Here is a 22,408-nt window from a genome sequence, read left to right as displayed (position 1 = left end):
GCAAGTACGTCTCTTAGAGGCCCTCTTGGCTGATCCCTCTCCTAGGTCGATCGCTGTGTAAAGAGATCGCTTCTTAGAGTTCGAAAACGAAGAGTTGGAACTCTGCACTGCTGTCCCGTCGGTGTGCCCAGTCTCGACTGTAAAATGGGGAAGAAGGTATACCCCTTTACGGAGGATAGACAGCAGGACCTTTTTGCCCGGAGTATCAGCTTTACAGCCAATCAGCCCTTTTATCCTTGATCCATAGAAAAATAGACAGACAAATATTTAGATAGATCGAAACCAGGCATCCGCTTTTACCACAGAGAAAACTCAGACCAAACAATGTGCCAGAGAAGTATTCCACTCTGGCCAGAGCACAACACATGTAAAAAACATACAATACTGACAAGAACATTAGATGACACACGCTCAACATGTTTTTGGCTCACATATTTTTCATTTCTTATTCACAATCAAAGTAAAACACTTAAGACCGACAAACACTAACTGTATACTCTAAACAGTATATGTTACTCCTGGCCCCTTCTCTGCATTGTCTATGCTGTGCATTAAACTCCTCCCTTTTCTTTCTATAGTCTATGTTGCACTGTACATTATACTTTTGACCCATTCCCAGTATAGTGTATGTTGTACGTTGTACTCCTGACCTTTTGTCTGTATGCTTTTGATTGTACATTAAAAAGCAATGATTCACATTACACTTCTGACCTCTTCTCAGCATATTCTGATTCTTTGATATGAAGGGCTTATGGAGCTTCTATACTGTTCGCAAGTACGTCTCTTAGAGGCCCTCTTGGCTCATCCCTCTCTACCTAGGAGAGGGATGGCTGTATAAAGAGATCGCTTCTTAGAGATCGAAAACGAAGAGTTGGAACTCTGCACTGCTGTCCCGTCGGTGTGCCCAGTCTCGACTGTAAAATGGGGAAGAAGGTATACCCCTTTACGGAGGACAGACAGCAGGATCTTTTTGCCCGGAGTATCAGCTTTACAACCAATCAGCCCTTTTATCCTTGATCCATAGAAAAATACAGACAAATATTTAGATAGATAGATCCAAACCAGGCATCCACTTTTACCACAGAGAAAACTCAGACCAAATAATGTGCAAGAGAAGTAATCCACTCTGGCCAGAGCACAACAAATGTAAAAAACACACAATACTGACAAGAACATTAGATGACACACGCTCAACATGTTTTTGGCTCACATATTTTTCATTGCTTATTCACAATCAAAGTAAAAAACTTAAGACGGACAAAAACACTAACTGTGTACTCTAAACAGTATATGTTACTCCTGGCCCCTTCTCTGCATTGTCTATGCTGTGCATTAAACTCCTCTCTTTTCTTTCTATAGTCTATGTTACACTGTACATTATACTTTTGACCCATTCCCAGTATAGTGTATGTTGTACGTTGTACTCCTGACCATTTTTCTGTATAGTCTTTATTGTACATTAAAAAGCTATGTTTCACATTACACTTCTGACCTCTTCTCAGCATATTCTGATTCTTTGATATGAAGGGCTTATGGAGCTTCTATACTGTTCGCAAGTACGTCTCTTAGAGGCCCTCTTGGCTGATCCCTCTCCTAGGTCGATCGCTGTGTAAAGAGATCGCTTCTTAGAGTTCGAAAACGAAGAGTTGGAACTCTGCACTGCTGTCCCGTCGGTGTGCCCAGTCTCGACTGTAAAATGGGGAAGAAGGTATACCCCTTTACGGAGGATAGACAGCAGGACCTTTTTGCCCGGAGTATCAGCTTTACAGCCAATTAGCCCTTTTATCCTTGATCCATAGAAAAATAGACAGACAAATATTTAGATAGATCGAAACCAGGCATCCGCTTTTACCACAGAGAAAACTCAGACCAAATAATGTGCCAGAGAAGTATTCCACTCTGGCCAGAGCACAACACATGTAAAAAACACACAATACTGACAAGAACATTAGATGACACACGCTCAACATGTTTTTGGCTCACATATTTTTCATTTCTTATTCACAATCAAAGTAAAACACTTAAGACCGACAAACACTAACTGTATACTCTAAACAGTATATGTTACTCCTGGCCCCTTCTCTGCATTGTCTATGCTGTGCATTAAACTCCTCCCTTTTCTTTCTATAGTCTATGTTACACTGTACATTATACTTTTGACCCATTCCCAGTATAGTGTATGTTGTACGTTGTACTCCTGACCTTTTTTCTGTATGCTTTTGATTGTACATTAAAAAGCAATGATTCACATTACACTTCTGACCTCTTCTCAGCATATTCTGATTCTTTGATATGAAGGGCTTATGGAGCTTCTATACTGTTTGCAAGTACGTCTCTTAGAGGCCCTTTTGGCTCATCCCTCTCTACCTAGGAGAGGGATGGCTGTATAAAGAGATCGCTTCTTAGAGATCGAAAACGAAGAGTTGGAACTCTGCACTGCTGTCCCGTCGGTGTGCCCAGTCTCGACTGTAAAATGGGGAAGAAGGTATACCCCTTTACGGAGGACAGACAGCAGGATCTTTTTGCCCGGAGTATCAGCTTTACAGCCAATCAGCCCTTTTATCCTTGATCCATAGAAAAATACAGACAAATATTTAGATAGATAGATCCAAACCAGGCATCCACTTTTACCACAGAGAAAACTCAGACCAAATAATGTGCAAGAGAAGTAATCCACTCTGGCCAGAGCACAACACATGTAAAAAACACACAATACTGACAAGAACATTAGATGACACACGCTCAACATGTTTTTGGCTCACATATTTTTCATTGCTTATTCACAATCAAAGTAAAAAACTTAAGACGGACAAATACACTAACTGTGTACTCTAAACAGTATATGTTACTCCTGGCCCCTTCTCTGCATTGTCTATGCTGTGCATTAAACTCCTCTCTTTTCTTTCTATAGTCTATGTTACACTGTACATTATACTTTTGACCCATTCCCAGTATAGTGTATGTTGTACGTTGTACTCCTGACCATTTTTCTGTATAGTCTTTATTGTACATTAAAAAGCTATGTTTCACATTACACTTCTGACCTCTTCTCAGCATATTCTGATTCTTTGATATGAAGGGCTTATGGAGCTTCTATACTGTTCGCAAGTACGTCTCTTAGAGGCCCTCTTGGCTGATCCCTCTCCTAGGTCGATCGCTGTGTAAAGAGATCGCTTCTTAGAGTTCGAAAACGAAGAGTTGGAACTCTGCACTGCTGTCCCGTCGGTGTGCCCAGTCTCGACTGTAAAATGGGGAAGGAGGTATACCCCTTTACGGAGGATAGACAGCAGGACCTTTTTGCCCGGAGTATCAGCTTTACAGCCAATCAGCCCTTTTATCCTTGATCCATAGAAAAATAGACAGACAAATATTTAGATAGATCGAAACCAGGCATCCGCTTTTACCACAGAGAAAACTCAGACCAAATAATGTGCCAGAGAAGTATTCCACTCTGGCCAGAGCACAACACATGTAAAAAACACACAATACTGACAAGAACATTAGATGACACACGCTCAACATGTTTTTGGCTCACATATTTTTCATTTCTTATTCACAATCTAAGTAAAACACTTAAGACCGACAAACACTAACTGTATACTCTAAACAGTATATGTTACTCCTGGCCCCTTCTCTGCATTGTCTATGCTGTGCATTAAACTCCTCCCTTTTCTTTCTATAGTCTATGTTACACTGTACATTATACTTTTGACCCATTCCCAGTATAGTGTATGTTGTACGTTGTACTCCTGACCTTTTTTCTGTATGCTTTTGATTGTACATTAAAAAGCAATGATTCACATTACACTTCTGACCTCTTCTCAGCATATTCTGATTCTTTGATATGAAGGGCTTATGGAGCTTCTATACTGTTCGCAAGTACGTCTCTTAGAGGCCCTCTTGGCTCATCCCTCTCTACCTAGGAGAGGGATGGCTGTATAAAGAGATCGCTTCTTAGAGATCGAAAACGAAGAGTTGGAACTCTGCACTGCTGTCCCGTCGGTGTGCCCAGTCTCGACTGTAAAATGGGGAAGAAGGTATACCCCTTTACGGAGGACAGACAGCAGGATCTTTTTGCCCGGAGTATCAGCTTTACAGCCAATCAGCCCTTTTATCCTTGATCCATAGAAAAATACAGACAAATATTTAGATAGATAGATCCAAACCAGGCATCCACTTTTACCACAGAGAAAACTCAGACCAAATAATGTGCAAGAGAAGTAATCCACTCTGGCCAGAGCAAAACACATGTAAAAAACACACAATACTGACAAGAACATTAGATGACACACGCTCAACATGTTTTTGGCTCACATATTTTTCATTGCTTATTCACAATCAAAGTAAAAAACTTAAGACGGACAAAAACACTAACTGTGTACTCTAAACAGTATATGTTACTCCTGGCCCCTTCTCTGCATTGTCTATGCTGTGCATTAAACTCCTCTCTTTTCTTTCTATAGTCTATGTTACACTGTACATTATACTTTTGACCCATTCCCAGTATAGTGTATGTTGTACGTTGTACTCCTGACCATTTTTCTGTATAGTCTTTATTGCACATTAAAAAGCTATGTTTCACATTACACTTCTGACCTCTTCTCAGCATATTCTGATTCTTTGATATGAAGGGCTTATGGAGCTTCTATACTGTTCGCAAGTACGTCTCTTAGAGGCCCTCTTGGCTGATCCCTCTCCTAGGTCGATCGCTGTGTAAAGAGATCGCTTCTTAGAGTTCGAAAACGAAGAGTTGGAACTCTGCACTGCTGTCCCGTCGGTGTGCCCAGTCTCGACTGTAAAATGGGGAAGAAGGTATACCCCTTTACGGAGGATAGACAGCAGGACCTTTTTGCCCGGAGTATCAGCTTTACAGCCAATTAGCCCTTTTATCCTTGATCCATAGAAAAATAGACAGACAAATATTTAGATAGATCGAAACCAGGCATCCGCTTTTACCACAGAGAAAACTCAGACCAAATAATGTGCCAGAGAAGTATTCCACTCTGGCCAGAGCACAACACATGTAAAAAACACACAATACTGACAAGAACATTAGATGACACACGCTCAACATGTTTTTGGCTCACATATTTTTCATTTCTTATTCACAATCAAAGTAAAACACTTAAGACCGACAAACACTAACTGTATACTCTAAACAGTATATGTTACTCCTGGCCCCTTCTCTGCATTGTCTATGCTGTGCATTAAACACCTCCCTTTTCTTTCTATAGTCTATGTTACACTGTACATTATACTTTTGACCCATTCCCAGTATAGTGTATGTTGTACGTTGTACTCCTGACCATTTTTCTGTATAGTCTTTATTGTACATTAAAAAGCTATGTTTCACATTACACTTCTGACCTCTTCTCAGCATATTCTGATTCTTTGATATGAAGGGCTTATGGAGCTTCTATACTGTTCGCAAGTACGTCTCTTAGAGGCCCTCTTGGCTGATCCCTCTCCTAGGTCGATCGCTGTGTAAAGAGATCGCTTCTTAGAGTTCGAAAACGAAGAGTTGGAACTCTGCACTGCTGTCCCGTCGGTGTGCCCAGTCTCGACTGTAAAATGGGGAAGAAGGTATACCCCTTTACGGAGGATAGACAGCAGGACCTTTTTGCCCGGAGTATCAGCTTTACAGCCAATCAGCCCTTTTATCCTTGATCCATAGAAAAATAGACAGACAAATATTTAGATAGATCGAAACCAGGCATCCGCTTTTACCACAGAGAAAACTCAGACCAAATAATGTGCCAGAGAAGTATTCCACTCTGGCCAGAGCACAACACATGTAAAAAACACACAATACTGACAAGAACATTAGATGACACACGCTCAACATGTTTTTGCTTCACATATTTTTCATTTCTTATTCACAATCAAAATAAAACACTTAAGACCGACAAACACTAACTGTATACTCTAAACAGTATATGTTACTCCTGGCCCCTTCTCTGCATTGTCTATGCTGTGCATTAAACTCCTCCCTTTTCTTTCTATAGTCTATGTTACACTGTACATTATACTTTTGACCCATTCCCAGTATAGTGTATGTTGTACGTTGTACTCCTGACCTTTTTTCTGTATGCTTTTGATTGTACATTAAAAAGCAATGATTCACATTACACTTCTGACCTCTTCTCAGCATATTCTGATTCTTTGATATGAAGGGCTTATGGAGCTTCTATACTGTTTGCAAGTACGTCTCTTAGAGGCCCTTTTGGCTCATCCCTCTCTACCTAGGAGAGGGATGGCTGTATAAAGAGATCGCTTCTTAGAGATCGAAAACGAAGAGTTGGAACTCTGCACTGCTGTCCCGTCGGTGTGCCCAGTCTCGACTGTAAAATGGGGAAGAAGGTATACCCCTTTACGGAGGACAGACAGCAGGATCTTTTTGCCCGGAGTATCAGCTTTACAGCCAATCAGCCCTTTTATCCTTGATCCATAGAAAAATACAGACAAATATTTAGATAGATAGATCCAAACCAGGCATCCACTTTTACCACAGAGAAAACTCAGACCAAATAATGTGCAAGAGAAGTAATCCACTCTGGCCAGAGCAAAACACATGTAAAAAACACACAATACTGACAAGAACATTAGATGACACACGCTCAACATGTTTTTGGCTCACATATTTTTCATTGCTTATTCACAATCAAAGTAAAAAACTTAAGACGGACAAAAACACTAACTGTGTACTCTAAACAGTATATGTTACTCCTGGCCCCTTCTCTGCATTGTCTATGCTGTGCATTAAACTCCTCTCTTTTCTTTCTATAGTCTATGTTACACTGTACATTATACTTTTGACCCATTCCCAGTATAGTGTATGTTGTACGTTGTACTCCTGACCATTTTTCTGTATAGTCTTTATTGTACATTAAAAAGCTATGTTTCACATTACACTTCTGACCTCTTCTCAGCATATTCTGATTCTTTGATATGAAGGGCTTATGGAGCTTCTATACTGTTCGCAAGTACGTCTCTTAGAGGCCCTCTTGGCTGATCCCTCTCCTAGGTCGATCGCTGTGTAAAGAGATCGCTTCTTAGAGTTCGAAGACGAAGAGTTGGAACTCTGCACTGCTGTCCCGTCGGTGTGCCCAGTCTCGACTGTAAAATGGGGAAGAAGGTATACCCCTTTACGGAGGATAGACAGCAGGACCTTTTTGCCCGGAGTATCAGCTTTACAGCCAATCAGCCCTTTTATCCTTGATCCATAGAAAAATAGACAGACAAATATTTAGATAGATCGAAACCAGGCATCCCCTTTTACCACAGAGAAAACTCAGACCAAATAATGTGCCAGAGAAGTATTCCACTCTGGCCAGAGCACAACACATGTAAAAAACACACAATACTGACAAGAACATTAGATGACACACGCTCAACATGTTTTTGGCTCACATATTTTTCATTTCTTATTCACAATCAAAGTAAAACACTTAAGACCGACAAACACTAACTGTATACTCTAAACAGTATATGTTACTCCTGGCCCCTTCTCTGCATTGTCTATGCTGTGCATTAAACTCCTCCCTTTTCTTTCTATAGTCTATGTTACACTGTACATTATACTTTTGACCCATTCCCAGTATAGTGTATGTTGTACGTTGTACTCCTGACCTTTTTTCTGTATGCTTTTGATTGTACATTAAAAAGCAATGATTCACATTACACTTCTGACCTCTTCTCAGCATATTCTGATTCTTTGATATGAAGGGCTTATGGAGCTTCTATACTGTTCGCAAGTACGTCTCTTAGAGGCCCTCTTGGCTCATCCCTCTCTACCTAGGAGAGGGATGGCTGTATAAAGAGATCGCTTTTTAGAGATCGAAAACGAAGAGTTGGAACTCTGCACTGCTGTCCCGTCGGTGTGCCCAGTCTCGACTGTAAAATGGGGAAGAAGGTATACCCCTTTACGGAGGACAGACAGCAGGATCTTTTTGCCCGGAGTATCAGCTTTACAGCCAATCAGCCCTTTTATCCTTGATCCATAGAAAAATACAGACAAATATTTAGATAGATAGATCCAAACCAGGCATCCACTTTTACCACAGAGAAAACTCAGACCAAATAATGTGCAAGAGAAGTAATCCACTCTGGCCAGAGCACAACACATGTAAAAAACACACAATACTGACAAGAACATTAGATGACACGCCCAACATGTTTTTGGCTCACATATTTTTCATTGCTTATTCACAATCAAAGTAAAAAACTTAAGACGGACAAAAACACTAACTGTGTACTCTAAACAGTATATGTTACTCCTGGCCCCTTCTCTGCATTGTCTATGCTGTGCATTAAACTCCTCTCTTTTCTTTCTATAGTCTATGTTACACTGTACATTATACTTTTGACCCATTCCCAGTATAGTGTATGTTGTACGTTGTACTCCTGACCATTTTTCTGTATAGTCTTTATTGTACATTAAAAAGCTATGTTTCACATTACACTTCTGACCTCTTCTCAGCATATTCTGATTCTTTGATATGAAGGGCTTATGGAGCTTCTATACTGTTCGCAAGTACGTCTCTTAGAGGCCCTCTTGGCTGATCCCTCTCCTAGGTCGATCGCTGTGTAAAGAGATCGCTTCTTAGAGTTCGAAAACGAAGAGTTGGAACTCTGCACTGCTGTCCCGTCGGTGTGCCCAGTCTCGACTGTAAAATGGGGAAGAAGGTATACCCCTTTACGGAGGATAGACAGCAGGACCTTTTTGCCCGGAGTATCAGCTTTACAGCCAATCAGCCCTTTTATCCTTGATCCATAGAAAAATAGACAGACAAATATTTAGATAGATCGAAACCAGGCATCCGCTTTTACCACAGAGAAAACTCAGACCAAATAATGTGCCAGAGAAGTATTCCACTCTGGCCAGAGCACAACACATGTAAAAAACACACAATACTGACAAGAACATTAGATGACACACGCTCAACATGTTTTTGCATCACATATTTTTCATTTCTTATTCACAATCAAAATAAAACACTTAAGACCGACAAACACTAACTGTATACTCTAAACAGTATACACTGTAAAATCCAATTAGTAAACCTTACTTAAAAAAAGCATGCAAACCGATTGCCTCAAAAAAACCAAGTAAACTAGAATAAGAATTGCATTTTCTTCTTACAAATGCTTATTGAGTGTGGTGAACTTACACTTTAGTATACACAACTAACAAAAAATAGTGAATAGTACTTGGAAATTTTATGTTAGGTGAACTCTTAACTTAGTAATGAGTACTCAGATTTGCCATTTAAAATAACAAAATCATATTAAGTTAAGTTTACTGTGTAATGTATTCCAAATGACACATTTATTTAGGTTGGGCTAACTAATGTGATATTTTCTGCAACTCTGAATATTGAGTTGTGGTTACTTGCACAGCAATCCGATTTACTTGTTAAAACCATGCAAACCGATTGCCTTAAAAAAAACAAGTAAGCGTTACTTGTTTTATTTTAGTTTTATCCAAACATCCATTTTACATTAACATCTCTCATCTGCCCAATACTGCCTACAAGCGGCGCAGGCAGGCCAGACTATCTAACTGTAAGGCATGGGTCTGTTTCAGGGTTTGGCACCCCCTGCCTACCCATGCTGTGATTGGATGCAGTACACATCAATCAACAGGTTTCAGCCAATGATTGTGGCTGAAACCTGCTAACCGGCTCTTTCAAATCACGTTTACACAGACACAGCCAGATCACTGTGCTGTGAACAGAGGCCGTGTTTCTTCTCCCTGACAACTAAATCTGTTAACAGCAGCACAAATGACACACATTACACTTCACAGAACCCCCCCCCCCGTCAGTGTCATTAATACAGTGTACATTATTGTCTGATCACTGTATTAGTGTCACTATTGATGTCAGTTGGTGTCCCTCCCAGCCAGTGTGTTAGCTCTAGATTGCCCACCACTCCATCACAGTCACACTATTTATGTTATGTTGCTGTACTGTCATTACAGTATAGAATCTATAGCTGTGTAAATTCCATATGTGTAGACACAAACCAATTAATATACACTTATTTGGAGTTTGTTTTAACCAGAACACGATCATTTTTTTCAGAATACCAATTTTTTTTTTTATTGGATGTTTTGTAACAAATCTATATCTATTAATTAAAAACCCAGTGGAGATCAAATACAATACAAATACAAAATAAAGCTCTGAGTGAAAAAAAAAATTGTATATAAAATTTAATTTGGGTACAGCGTTACATGGCTGTGCAATTGTCAGTTAAAGTAGCATGGTGCTGAATAGAAAAAAAATGACCTGGTCATGAAGGGGCAAAAGCTTCTGTGGGGCAAGTGGTTCCATTCTCACAGGTACATATAAATAAATGACTGTTCCAAAGTTCAAATACAATTTTTTTTAATTTTTCTTACTGTTATAAGAAATAACATCGTTCTTTAAAACTTTGTTACATAACAACTCGCTTTTGAAAACATTTAGGCCTCGTTCACACCATGAGGTTTTGTGCACCTTTTTCTGCAAGAGAATGAAAACATCTTCTGCACTATGTTCATACCACAAAACTGGTATCTTGTGCGGATTTTGCCTTAGCAGGATTTGGCCTGAGCAGGAACCTGCAACAATATATGCAGTTTTCTGTGTGAAGAAAAAAAAAATAAAAAGGAAAGGACGTGACATGAGCATTGTGGAAAGAACAGGGCACATACAGAGCTGTTTATTGCCCTTGTAGAGAATTTACATATTACTTCTACAAACTGTTATAGTAAGCAACAGCCATAATAACAAACGTTGATGCTCGGTTTAAAACCTGACAAACTATCCAGAGTTTTCCATGACTGCCTATTTAAATATATCTTTTCATACAATTAAAGTGGTTGTAAACCCTTCCATATATACCTAGTGAAGTGACTGGCCTTAGGTGATACAGAGATTAAACATACTGCTACACAAGTTATACCTGTTAATCTGCAGTCTTCAGTACAGCCATTTAAAGTGCTGTATTTATAAAGCTTGTCCGAGAGTTCAGAAAACAGAGGGTGGAGAGCTGAAATGAAACTCTGCAGAAATTCAGTGAGGAGAGCTCTAAGAACTGTTTGGTGGGATGAGATACCTCCTTCACAGGAACAGAGCTGAGGCTGTCAATCTGCTAGAGGGCCCTCCAGTCACCTTTTTTCTCTTGGTGTCAGGAAAAAAAACTTGTCAGAAGTGATTCATGCCGATATGGAGAAATGAAGCAGCAGAAATGAAATTATACTCATTGCTTTTAATGGAGACAAGTACACACTATAGGGGGATATACTTTGTTCATATTTCATGTCTGAAGTTTACAACCATTTTAATAGTAGTTTTCCACCATGCCATTTTAACCTTACTCACAATAGGTCCACTAAATTAACTCTGTCTGCAAGTAAAGGACCTTTTACAGGATGAGTAGGAACTAGTGAACACTTTGCATATACAAGAGATGTACAAGCTGGCCAACTGTATCAAAATGATCTGTCTCTGGTCCTTGCATACCAAATCACCAAAATAGAAAATATAGGCATAGCTCATTGCATATATCACAATTGATATTAAAGCTGACCAACTGCCTCAAAGTGATTTGTACTTACATGGAATAAACTCAGTGCATATATTATAGAGATGTACAAACTAGACAACTGCATCCATGAGTTTATTCCACGTAAGCACAGATCACTTTGAGGCAGTTGGTCAGCTTTAAAATCAATTATGATACATGAAATGAGCTTAGCCCACATTGGTAATATACAACCACTCAGGTATGTTTGTTGTATGATCAGAGAGAGATTACTTTGAGGCAATTGAACATCAATTGCAATATGTGAAATAACATTAGCCTGTATTGGTTCTGTACAACCACTGAGGTATGGTGATTTGGTATGCAAGGACCAGAGACAGATCATTTTGATGCAGTTGGCCAGCTTGAACATCTATTACAATAAATTTTAAAATAGCACACTAAGGTTTCTGAGCTCTGTGACGTCAGCTAACTTTAGTCTACTGAAAACAGGTCACAGGCATGCAGAAAAACAAAACAAAATAAAACAAAAAACAAACATTCTAACACAACAGGAGATTCTTCAGACTTTGTAGTTTTGGTGGGAGTTTGTTCTCCCACATGCCAAGCGTCACTCTTTGAATGAAGTTAAAAGTGTTTTTCATGGCTTTAGGGTATTCCAGGTGTAAAGCATATAAAAGTCCAAAGAAGAGGCAAAGTGCTTGAGGTAGGTTCTGGAGATCCTCCATTACAGTACCTCCCTTGGCTATGATGGCAATAAACACTGGGTCAAGGTGGAGATGATTTGGAGAAGCAGGCATACTTTCATCAATGACAGTCATCAGTCCAACAGGTAAACGTGCCCAGACCTCATCGCTGTCAGAAGGCGATACAAAAACAAACATGATTATTTGTCACTGTGTTGTATATGGTTAGTTTTAGCGTCAAGGTAAGGGTCAAAGTCAATCTATTTTTGGAAGGTTTCTTCCTTTAAAGCATTTTTTTAAGCGGTTCTAAAGGCAGGTTTTTATTTTAATGCATTCTATGCATTAGGATAAAGCACCTTCTGTGTGCAGCAGGTCCTCATTAACTGAGACAGCAGTGGGGCACCATTACCTCCCATTGCATTCAAAGTCAGTGAGCCAATGAGGAGAGAGAGGAGGTGGGGCCAATCCGCAGCTCTGTGTCTAAATAGACACACACAGCCTTGGCACAATTGGGGCAATTGTGCCAAGGCTGTGTGTGCCTGTAGGGGCACTCAGCAGGAGGGAAGGGCCAGGAGTGCTAGCAGGGGACCCAAGAATAGGAGGGTCTGGGCTGCTCTGTGCAAAACCAACTGCACAAAAGGTGGGGAGTATAACACGTTTGTTATATTTAAACAGAAAAACACACAAGGACTTTAATATCACTTTAAATTAGATAGCTATATACACACGCAAAAAAGGGTATAATCCATCTGGATACACAAAGTAGTTGTAATGATACAGTTCTACTAACACGTCTAAGTTGCAAAATTGTGTTCAGGCATTAACATTTGTTTTACCCTCCCTCACTAAGGGATTACATTTTATAAACTGCCATGCCCACCACTGTACTAGTGATATAATAAGTATTAATCTGTATTTCTAAGGAATATAAAGCAAATCCCCCCACAACTGCCAAGGTGCAACTATGATAACTTACGAAGCAGGTGATGTAGAATGTACTGGGGTCATCACCAAGTAGAACAGGGAGGCCTCGGAGCACAAGGTGTGCATTGCTGTCACATCAGGTTTCTAGAAGTAAATTATCAAAAGTTCAGTTTAATATTGCATAAAATGTAAACCGACGTGTTTCTGAAACAAATATCACAATATTTGACAGTTCAGGAAAGTTACTGATTGAAGTTATTTAAATTACACCCATAGCTTCGATGTTTTAACATCATTGGATCACAACTTCTCAAGACCACTTTAAAATATTGAAATCAATACAGGTAGCAACATAGGCCAAAAGGGATAGTAGCAGAGGTTATCGGTTGTACATTTATGGTATCTTACATATTTCTGTATATTACAACAAAGTGAATCATGAAAGGTTTTGTAAGTTGAGAACAAACAAAAAGAGGGTTGCAGTAGACTCACCTCTGAATTAATTTGCTGCACAAACATTGACAATGTCTCTCCAACACTTCCTTTCTTGGACTTGAAGATTGTGACAAAGCGTGGTGTGTATCGATCCAGGGCATCAAAAAAGTGATTTTGCAGATTTGTGGTGGCTATTCTATTGAACTCTGCAAACACCTACAACACACAAATAAAAAAAAAAAAATCTCTTTTGCCTTAATATTTGAATATGTTTCTCCCAAATTCTCCAGTGCCCCAGCAAGCAGATCCTTGTCCTCCCTCTCTCTGTGGTTCCCCCAGCTCTTCCCTCACCTTTACCTGTGAAGTTCAGTGGTTAGTAAGGTAAACTTTTCTTCCTTACAAACTACTAAAGTCTGCATTCAGAGAGCATTGGTTTGTAAGCCAACACAAAACTGCTTAACTCCTAAATTTACTTACCAACTACTGAACTCTGCCTTACAAACTACAGAATTCTGCATGTATAGTTCAGTAATTTTGTGAACCAGAGCTCAGAAGTTTGAAAGGCAGAGTTCTAAGTAGACCTATTGCAGGAAAATCCATTAAAATATTACTAGCTATTGGCATCTTACCTCCAGTGTACTGAAGCCCACTTTGACAAAGTCTGTTCAAGGAAGACATCTCAGGCAGCTGCTGTGAGCAATTCTTCTGAAAAGGACAAAATTCCTTACTTAGAAATAAGTTCCCCCTTACAACCTAGTGGTTAGTAGATTACAGACAGACACAGTCTTTGATACCGTATGTACATTCTTTATAAGCATAGGAAACTACAGCAAGCATTGAAAAAAAAATTATTACAATAACTTAAAATTGAATGTTTCATTTAACATTTTAAGTGGTTAGGATAAGTTTAATGGTTTAAGGCAACATCCAGAGTTCAGTGGTTTGTAATGCAGAGTTTATATTTACCGCCTCCATCCTGAACACAGGCTTTTGTGCCCTGTAGCACCCCCCTTCGTGGTGGGCAGTATCTGTATCCACTCCCCCATGTGGTCAGTGTTTGTGTACCCCAGAAAATACTCACAATGGCAGAGACTGTCCAGTCGGTAATTATGGATCAAGGATTACCATTACACAAGGAAAAATCTTCCTCTGTAGAATGGATCGTTGTTGACTGAAAGAGTAGAGTACAGGAAAAATGGTCATAAATAACTGTAATAAAAGCTGTGTCTGCGCCCCTTGTCCTTTGTGGTCAAGTGTCTTTTCATCCAGTGCCCCCCCCCCCCACAATAGGTTTGAAGATTGCCACCATACAAGCATTCATAGAGCAAAGTGATTGTAGAGAGACAGCACAATGTGCTCCTGGTGGTCAGACGCCAAGCCCCTGGCGATCAATGGCTGCTCCCCCATTCAAATAGTGCTTGTTGACTGCATCCTTTTCTTGCCAGTCCATGGCCACATGCACCCCTGCCCTTGCTGGTTGGTGGCCACACCCCCATATCCTCCTTGTTGGTAGTCAGCATCTGCGCCCCCCAGGCCCCAGATGATCAGTGTCCACACTCTATCTACAGTGTTGCCAACCTACCAAAATAAATTTACTGATAAGACACCCACAATTTAATGACACAGACATGTTTTTACTGCCATTTTGACAATTACAGTTGTAAGTGCAAATTTCAGTATTTAAGTTACAATTAAGTACAATATATAATTAGCAATGTGAGAAAATCTGAAGGCAAAAACATTTTTGATAAAGTAAGGGCAGTTATTAAAACCCATTAGTTTTCTGTCATCCCTGTCAAACTCAAGAGATTTCCTATTAACTACTTTAGCCCTAAAAGGATTTGCCCCCTTCCTGACCAGGCCATTTTTTGTGATACGGCACTGCGTTACTTTAACTGACAATTGCACGGTCGTGTGACATGGTACCCAAACAGAAACTATGTCCTTTTTTTCCCACAAATAGAGCTTTCTTTTGGTGGTATTTGATCACCTGTGCGGTTTTTACTTTTTACGCTATAAACAAAAACAGAGCAACAATTTTGAAAAAAATATAAATATTTTTTACTTTCTGCTATAATACATAGCCAATGAATTTTTTTTTTTTAAAGTCAATTTTCTTCATCAATTTTGGCCGATATGTATTCTGCTACATGTTTTTAGTAAAAAAAATCCCAATAGACATATATCGATCGGTTTGCGCAAAAGTTATAGTGTCTACAGACTACGGGAAAGATTTATGGTTTTTATTTTTATTTTATTTTTACTAGTAATAGTGGCTATCAGCAATTTTTAGCAGTACTGTGACATTGGGGTGGACACATCGCATACTTGTGAACCATTTTGGGAACCAGTGACACCAATACAGAGATCAGTGCTAAACAAAAAGCACTTTTTCTGTATTGGTGTCACTGGGAGGGAAGGTGCTAACACTAGTGAGATAGGGAGGGGTTAAGTGTGTTCCCTGGGCATGTTCTAACTGTGAGGGGAGCTGGGCTGTCCAAATGGAGCAGAGTGATCTGTCTCCTGATGACAGGAAGGTGGGGATCATTCCGCTCCTTACCAAAAGAACCGCAAGCTGCCTTGTTTACATAGGCAGCTCACCGTTCTCCTCTCATAGTGAAGATTGTTGGGTAGCTGGTGGCAATCAAGCCTGCCGGATACCTGCGCTGTCTCCTGCTGTGTGAGGAGACAGTGACAGCGGCGCTGGGGGAGCGTGTGAGCACCTCCCCTGCCCACCTGCGCCCTCGACATACAGTTACGGGATTTAGCCTGCACGTGCCGCCCCGTTGCCGTATATGTGTGTGGGGTGGTCCCAAACAGGTTAATTTCTGTTTCATAGCCAACACTGAAAGTGAGGGGAAATCCATGGTAGCCACCAAAATTACAAGAAATTAGGTCTCCAATTCTAAAATTTTGCCTTTATTTCTGTTTTAGATTCTTCTACTCTTGGTGATAGCAGTAAAAGGAGAGGAAAAAAAATCTACCAAACTGGGGCATGAGAGAGAAAAAACACACACTGAGACTGCTGCACATTGCACCCCCCCAGACTGCAGAGGGACACAGATTTGGAAGCACACATTGAACAGAACTTAGCTTTTCCCATGCACTTCCTCTCTCCAGATCACAGTGCAACACACACTCACCTCCAGAGATGATACTAAATCCCAAGAGGGAATGGCAGTCTCAGAACTCAGCTTTTCCCCCACTCTTCCTCTCTCCAACTCACACAGCCCCCACCTTCCTGATCACACACAGACCTCAGCCCCCACCTTCCTGATCACACACAGCTCTCTGGGGAAGCAGACACTGAACACCAAGGAGGAGTGGCATATTACAGCACATGGACTTTCCCACGCGCTTCCTCTCTGCAGCTCACACTACTCAGGCACCTCCTCTACATCTCAGATCTGTCTTCAAGTCCATCCTTCAAGTCCAATTGCCCATATTTCCCACTGTACTCACTCCGTGCCTCTCACACCCTCTTCAGCAGCTCTTCTTTCTCCTGGACGTCCTTCCAGTCTGATATCCACGTGCTTTCTGCCTGCATACTGTTGTAGCTTAGCTGGGACCTCTGCTTCTCATTGGTGCTGACAACTGTCTGTCACTAATAAGCCCATGTCCTATTGGAAGTAGGGAGGAGGAAAATGTAGGTGGCTGGAGATAGGACAAATAATGATTGAGGCTCTGAGGCTGTGTATGGATATACACTTGTATTCCAGTGTGCATGTAAATGAGTATATACAGAGTATAGACAGAAAATAAGTGTACTTTGTATTTTTTTCTTGCACACTTGGTGCTGCTTTATTAATCTTTAGTCAGTAGTGTGCATTGTGTCATAGACATTAATACATCTGATTAGAGATCAGTAAAACACAAGGTGTTTTTCACTCCCATGTGCAAGAGGCCTAACCCTTTCTCCTCCTTAAAGGACGAAAAAGAACCAGAAAGGCAGCACTGTGAAAAAAAGAGCCAGCAGGAGAAAATGTACTGTATCTGGCTGCCTGTTAGGGCATTTTTAATACATTTGCAGCAGTACTGAAACACTGGACTAAAGTGATTGTAAACACAATTTAAAAAAATAAACGTTTATACTTTTCTGCTGTGTGCAATTCCCCCAGTTGTCCTTTTTTGGCGCTCATGGCTCCTCATGTTCTAAGTGTGCTTCCTATGGTGGTACACCTGCAGGCACAATCCTGAGCCGCTGTCTGTGTCAACTGACAGACTCTGGCTCCACCTAATCCCTCAATCTCTCTTCACTGGCTTTGATTGATGACAGAAGGAGCAACTGCCTCAGAAAAGCCTGTTAGACCTGGAAATCTGAAGAGAAAGCCGCTATACAGACAGACATAGCGCTGGATCAAGTGAATAAGGGGAGTGAGGGGGCAATAATATTACCAAAACATTTATCACCTTAATGCAGGAAAAATTGTTTAGACTTTACAATCACTTAAAGCCCAACTCCAGGCAAAACAAATATTACCTTGCAGTGGGACTGCAAGGGTTAACTACCCATTTTTGTCTAGTGGTGAGAGAAAGGAGATATACTTACCTGATCTTTCAATTCTCCCTGTACAAAACTGATCCCTGCAGCTCATGCAACTCCACCCCCCATGATCTAGCATTCTTGAGTAGTGAACTGGTCCTGATGTCAGCAAGCCCATAGACCTGCAGGACATGAGGATGTCAGGAATAGTCCACTGTTGGATCGTGGGGGAGTGCCATTTGCAGTATTGGAGGATCAACTGAGTTTAAGCTTTTTTTCTCCCCTGCAAAAACAGTTAACCCTTGCATTGCAAGCAAAGCTCCTCTGCATAGGAATTTCTTTCTTTTTGCCCAGAGTTGGGCTTTAAGGACAGTTAATGCATTGCTGCCTCCTACTGGTGTAGTATTGTCACTGCATCCTTTGTTGCAGCTTGATTATTTTAAGTTGGTTTCACTCAAAAAAATAAGTAAAATGGTTTCATTACCTTGCAATTATCTCTAACTTAATAAACACTAGTAAGAAGGCATATTTTTGATATATGAGTAAAATTAACAAATATATCTAAGTTGGGAAAGCTATTGGATTTTACAGTGTATGTTACTCCTGGCCCCTTCTCTGCATTGTCTATGCTGTGCATTAAACTCCTCCCTTTTCTTTCTATAGTCTATGTTACACTGTACATTATACTTTTGACCCATTCCCAGTATAGTGTATGTTGTACGTTGTACTCCTGACCTTTTTTCTGTATGCTTTTGATTGTACATTAAAAAGCAATGATTCACATTACACTTCTGACCTCTTCTCAGCATATTCTGATTCTTTGATATGAAGGGCTTATGGAGCTTCTATACTGTTCGCAAGTACGTCTCTTAGAGGCCCTCTTGGCTCATCCCTCTCTACCTAGGAGAGGGATGGCTGTATAAAGAGATCGCTTCTTAGAGATCGAAAACGAAGAGTTGGAACTCTGCACTGCTGTCCCGTCGGTGTGCCCAGTCTCGACTGTAAAATGGGGAAAAAGGTATACCCCTTTACGGAGGACAGACAGCAGGATCTTTTTGCCCGGAGTATCAGCTTTACAGCCAATCAGCCCTTTTATCCTTGATCCATAGAAAAATACAGACAAATATTTAGATAGATAGATCCAAACCAGGCATCCACTTTTACCACAGAGAAAACTCAGACCAAATAATGTGCAAGAGAAGTAATCCACTCTGGCCAGAGCACAACACATGTAAAAAACACACAATACTGACAAGAACATTAGATGACACACGCTCAACATGTTTTTGGCTCACATATTTTTCATTGCTTATTCACAATCAAAGTAAAAAACTTAAGACGGACAAAAACACTAACTGTGTACTCTAAACAGTATATGTTACTCCTGGCCCCTTCTCTGCATTGTCTATGCTGTGCATTAAACTCCTCTCTTTTCTTTCTATAGTCTATGTTACACTGTACATTATACTTTTGACCCATTCCCAGTATAGTGTATGTTGTACGTTGTACTCCTGACCATTTTTCTGTATAGTCTTTATTGTACATTAAAAAGCTATGTTTCACATTACACTTCTGACCTCTTCTCAGCATATTCTGATTCTTTGATATGAAGGGCTTATGGAGCTTCTATACTGTTCGCAAGTACGTCTCTTAGAGGCCCTCTTGGCTGATCCCTCTCCTAGGTCGATCGCTGTGTAAAGAGATCGCTTCTTAGAGTTCGAAAACGAAGAGTTGGAACTCTGCACTGCTGTCCCGTCGGTGTGCCCAGTCTCGACTGTAAAATGGGGAAGAAGGTATACCCCTTTACGGAGGATAGACAGCAGGACCTTTTTGCCCGGAGTATCAGCTTTACAGCCAATTAGCCCTTTTATCCTTGATCCATAGAAAAATAGACAGACAAATATTTAGATAGATCGAAACCAGGCATCCGCTTTTACCACAGAGAAAACTCAGACCAAATAATGTGCCAGAGAAGTATTCCACTCTGGCCAGAGCACAACACATGTAAAAAACACACAATACTGACAAGAACATTAGATGACACACGCTCAACATGTTTTTGGCTCACATATTTTTCATTTCTTATTCACAATCAAAATAAAACACTTAAGACCGACAAACACTAACTGTATACTCTAAACAGTATATGTTACTCCTGGCCCCTTCTCTGCATTGTCTATGCTGTGCATTAAACTCCTCCCTTTTCTTTCTATAGTCTATGTTACACTGTACATTATACTTTTGACCCATTCCCAGTATAGTGTATGTTGTACGTTGTACTCCTGACCTTTTTTCTGTATGCTTTTGATTGTACATTAAAAAGCAATGATTCACATTACACTTCTGACCTCTTCTCAGCATATTCTGATTCTTTGATATGAAGGGCTTATGGAGCTTCTATACTGTTCGCAAGTACGTCTCTTAGAGGCCCTCTTGGCTCATCCCTCTCTACCTAGGAGAGGGATGGCTGTATAAAGAGATCGCTTCTTAGAGATCGAAAACGAAGAGTTGGAACTCTGCACTGCTGTCCCGTCGGTGTGCCCAGTCTCGACTGTAAAATGGGGAAGAAGGTATACCCCTTTACGGAGGACAGACAGCAGGATCTTTTTGCCCGGAGTATCAGCTTTACAGCCAATCAGCCCTTTTATCCTTGATCCATAGAAAAATACAGACAAATATTTAGATAGATAGATCCAAACCAGGCATCCACTTTTACCACAGAGAAAACTCAGACCAAATAATGTGCAAGAGAAGTAATCCACTCTGGCCAGAGCACAACACATGTAAAAAACACACAATACTGACAAGAACATTAGATGACACGCCCAACATGTTTTTGGCTCACATATTTTTCATTGCTTATTCACAATCAAAGTAAAAAACTTAAGACGGACAAAAACACTAACTGTGTACTCTAAACAGTATATGTTACTCCTGGCCCCTTCTCTGCATTTGTCTATGCTGTGCATTAAACTCCTCTCTTTTCTTTCTATAGTCTATGTTACACTGTACAATTATACTTTTGACCCATTCCCAGTATAGTGTATGTTGTACGTTGTACTCCTGACCATTTTTCTGTATAGTCTTTATTGTACATTAAAAAGCTATGTTTCACATTACACTTCTGACCTCTTCTCAGCATATTCTGATTCTTTGATATGAAGGGCTTATGGAGCTTCTATACTGTTCGCAAGTACGTCTCTTAGAGGCCCTCTTGGCTGATCCCTCTCCTAGGTCGATCGCTGTGTAAAGAGATCGCTTCTTAGAGTTCGAAAACGAAGAGTTGGAACTCTGCACTGCTGTCCCGTCGGTGTGCCCAGTCTCGACTGTAAAATGGGGAAGAAGGTATACCCCTTTACGGAGGATAGACAGCAGACCTTTTTGCCCGGAGTATCAGCTTTACAGCCAATCAGCCCTTTTATCCTTGATCCATAGAAAAATAGACAGACAAATATTTAGATAGATCGAAACCAGGCATCCGCTTTTACCACAGAGAAAACTCAGACCAAACAATGTGCCAGAGAAGTATTCCACTCTGGCCAGAGCACAACACATGTAAAAAACATACAATACTGACAAGAACATTAGATGACACACGCTCAACATGTTTTTGGCTCACATATTTTTCATTTCTTATTCACAATCAAAGTAAAACACTTAAGACCGACAAACACTAACTGTATACTCTAAACAGTATATGTTACTCCTGGCCCCTTCTCTGCATTGTCTATGCTTGCATAAACTCCTCCCTTTTCTTTCTATAGTCCTATGTTGCACTGTACATTATACTTTTGACCCATTCCCAGTATAGTGTATGTTGTACGTTGTACTCCTGACCTTTTGTCTGTATGCTTTTGATTGTACATTAAAAAGCAATGATTCACATTACACTTCTGACCTCTTCTCAGCATATTCTGATTCTTTGATATGAAGGGCTTATGGAGCTTCTATACTGTTCGCAAGTACGTCTCTTAGAGGCCCTCTTGGCTCATCCCTCTCTACCTAGGAGAGGGATGGCTGTATAAAGAGATCGCTTCTTAGAGATCGAAAACGAAGAGTTGGAACTCTGCACTGCTGTCCCGTCGGTGTGCCCAGTCTCGACTGTAAAATGGGGAAGAAGGTATACCCCTTTACGGAGGACAGACAGCAGGATCTTTTTGCCCGGAGTATCAGCTTTACAGCCAATCAGCCCTTTTATCCTTGATCCATAGAAAAATACAGACAAATATTTAGATAGATAGATCCAAACCAGGCATCCACTTTTACACAGAGGAAAACTCAGACCAAAATAATGTGCAAGAGAAGTAATCCACTCTGGCCAGAGCACAACACATGTAAAAACACACAA

At 40.4% G+C, this 22,408-nt stretch overlaps 1 protein-coding gene and 1 long non-coding RNA gene across 2 annotated transcripts; both read right to left on the bottom strand.

The window, feature by feature from the left end:
* Positions 1 to 10,203: 10,203 nt before the first annotated feature.
* On the bottom strand, positions 10,204 to 14,095 carry LOC149438085 (uncharacterized). The gene is made up of 4 exons (XM_089660266.1): positions 14,084 to 14,095; positions 13,635 to 13,793; positions 13,195 to 13,286; positions 10,204 to 12,387 (listed from the first exon to the last, which is right to left on the bottom strand). Exons 1-4 carry the CDS (start codon positions 14,093 to 14,095, stop codon positions 12,075 to 12,077), a joined length of 576 nt encoding a protein of 191 aa, XP_089516392.1. The 3' UTR covers positions 10,204 to 12,074.
* Positions 14,096 to 14,206: 111 nt separating this feature from the next.
* On the bottom strand, positions 14,207 to 17,141 carry LOC149438084 (uncharacterized). The gene is made up of 3 exons (XR_016307955.1): positions 17,040 to 17,141; positions 14,659 to 14,748; positions 14,207 to 14,282 (listed from the first exon to the last, which is right to left on the bottom strand). It is a non-coding gene; the product is annotated as an uncharacterized LOC149438084 (long non-coding RNA).
* Positions 17,142 to 22,408: the final 5,267 nt, after the last annotated feature.

This window comes from Staurois parvus, unplaced genomic scaffold, assembly GCF_062004578.1.
Source record: "Staurois parvus isolate SC_StPar_1 unplaced genomic scaffold, SC_StPar_1.0 ptg001220l, whole genome shotgun sequence".
Classification (NCBI taxonomy): domain Eukaryota; kingdom Metazoa; phylum Chordata; class Amphibia; order Anura; family Ranidae; genus Staurois; species Staurois parvus.
Note: the sequence above shows the minus strand (reverse complement) of the source record. Positions and strands in the feature narration are given on the sequence as shown.

What these genes read in the sequence shown, in the direction of transcription:
- LOC149438085 (XM_089660266.1), bottom strand. An exon ending in TGCAGCAAATTAATTCAGAG is followed by an intron (nt 13,287 to 13,634) that starts GTGAGTCTACTG and finishes ATTTACTTCTAG; the next exon opens with AAACCTGATGTGACAGCAAT. An exon ending in CATTCTACATCACCTGCTTC is followed by an intron (nt 12,388 to 13,194) that starts GTAAGTTATCAT and finishes GCCTTCTGACAG; the next exon opens with CGATGAGGTCTGGGCACGTT.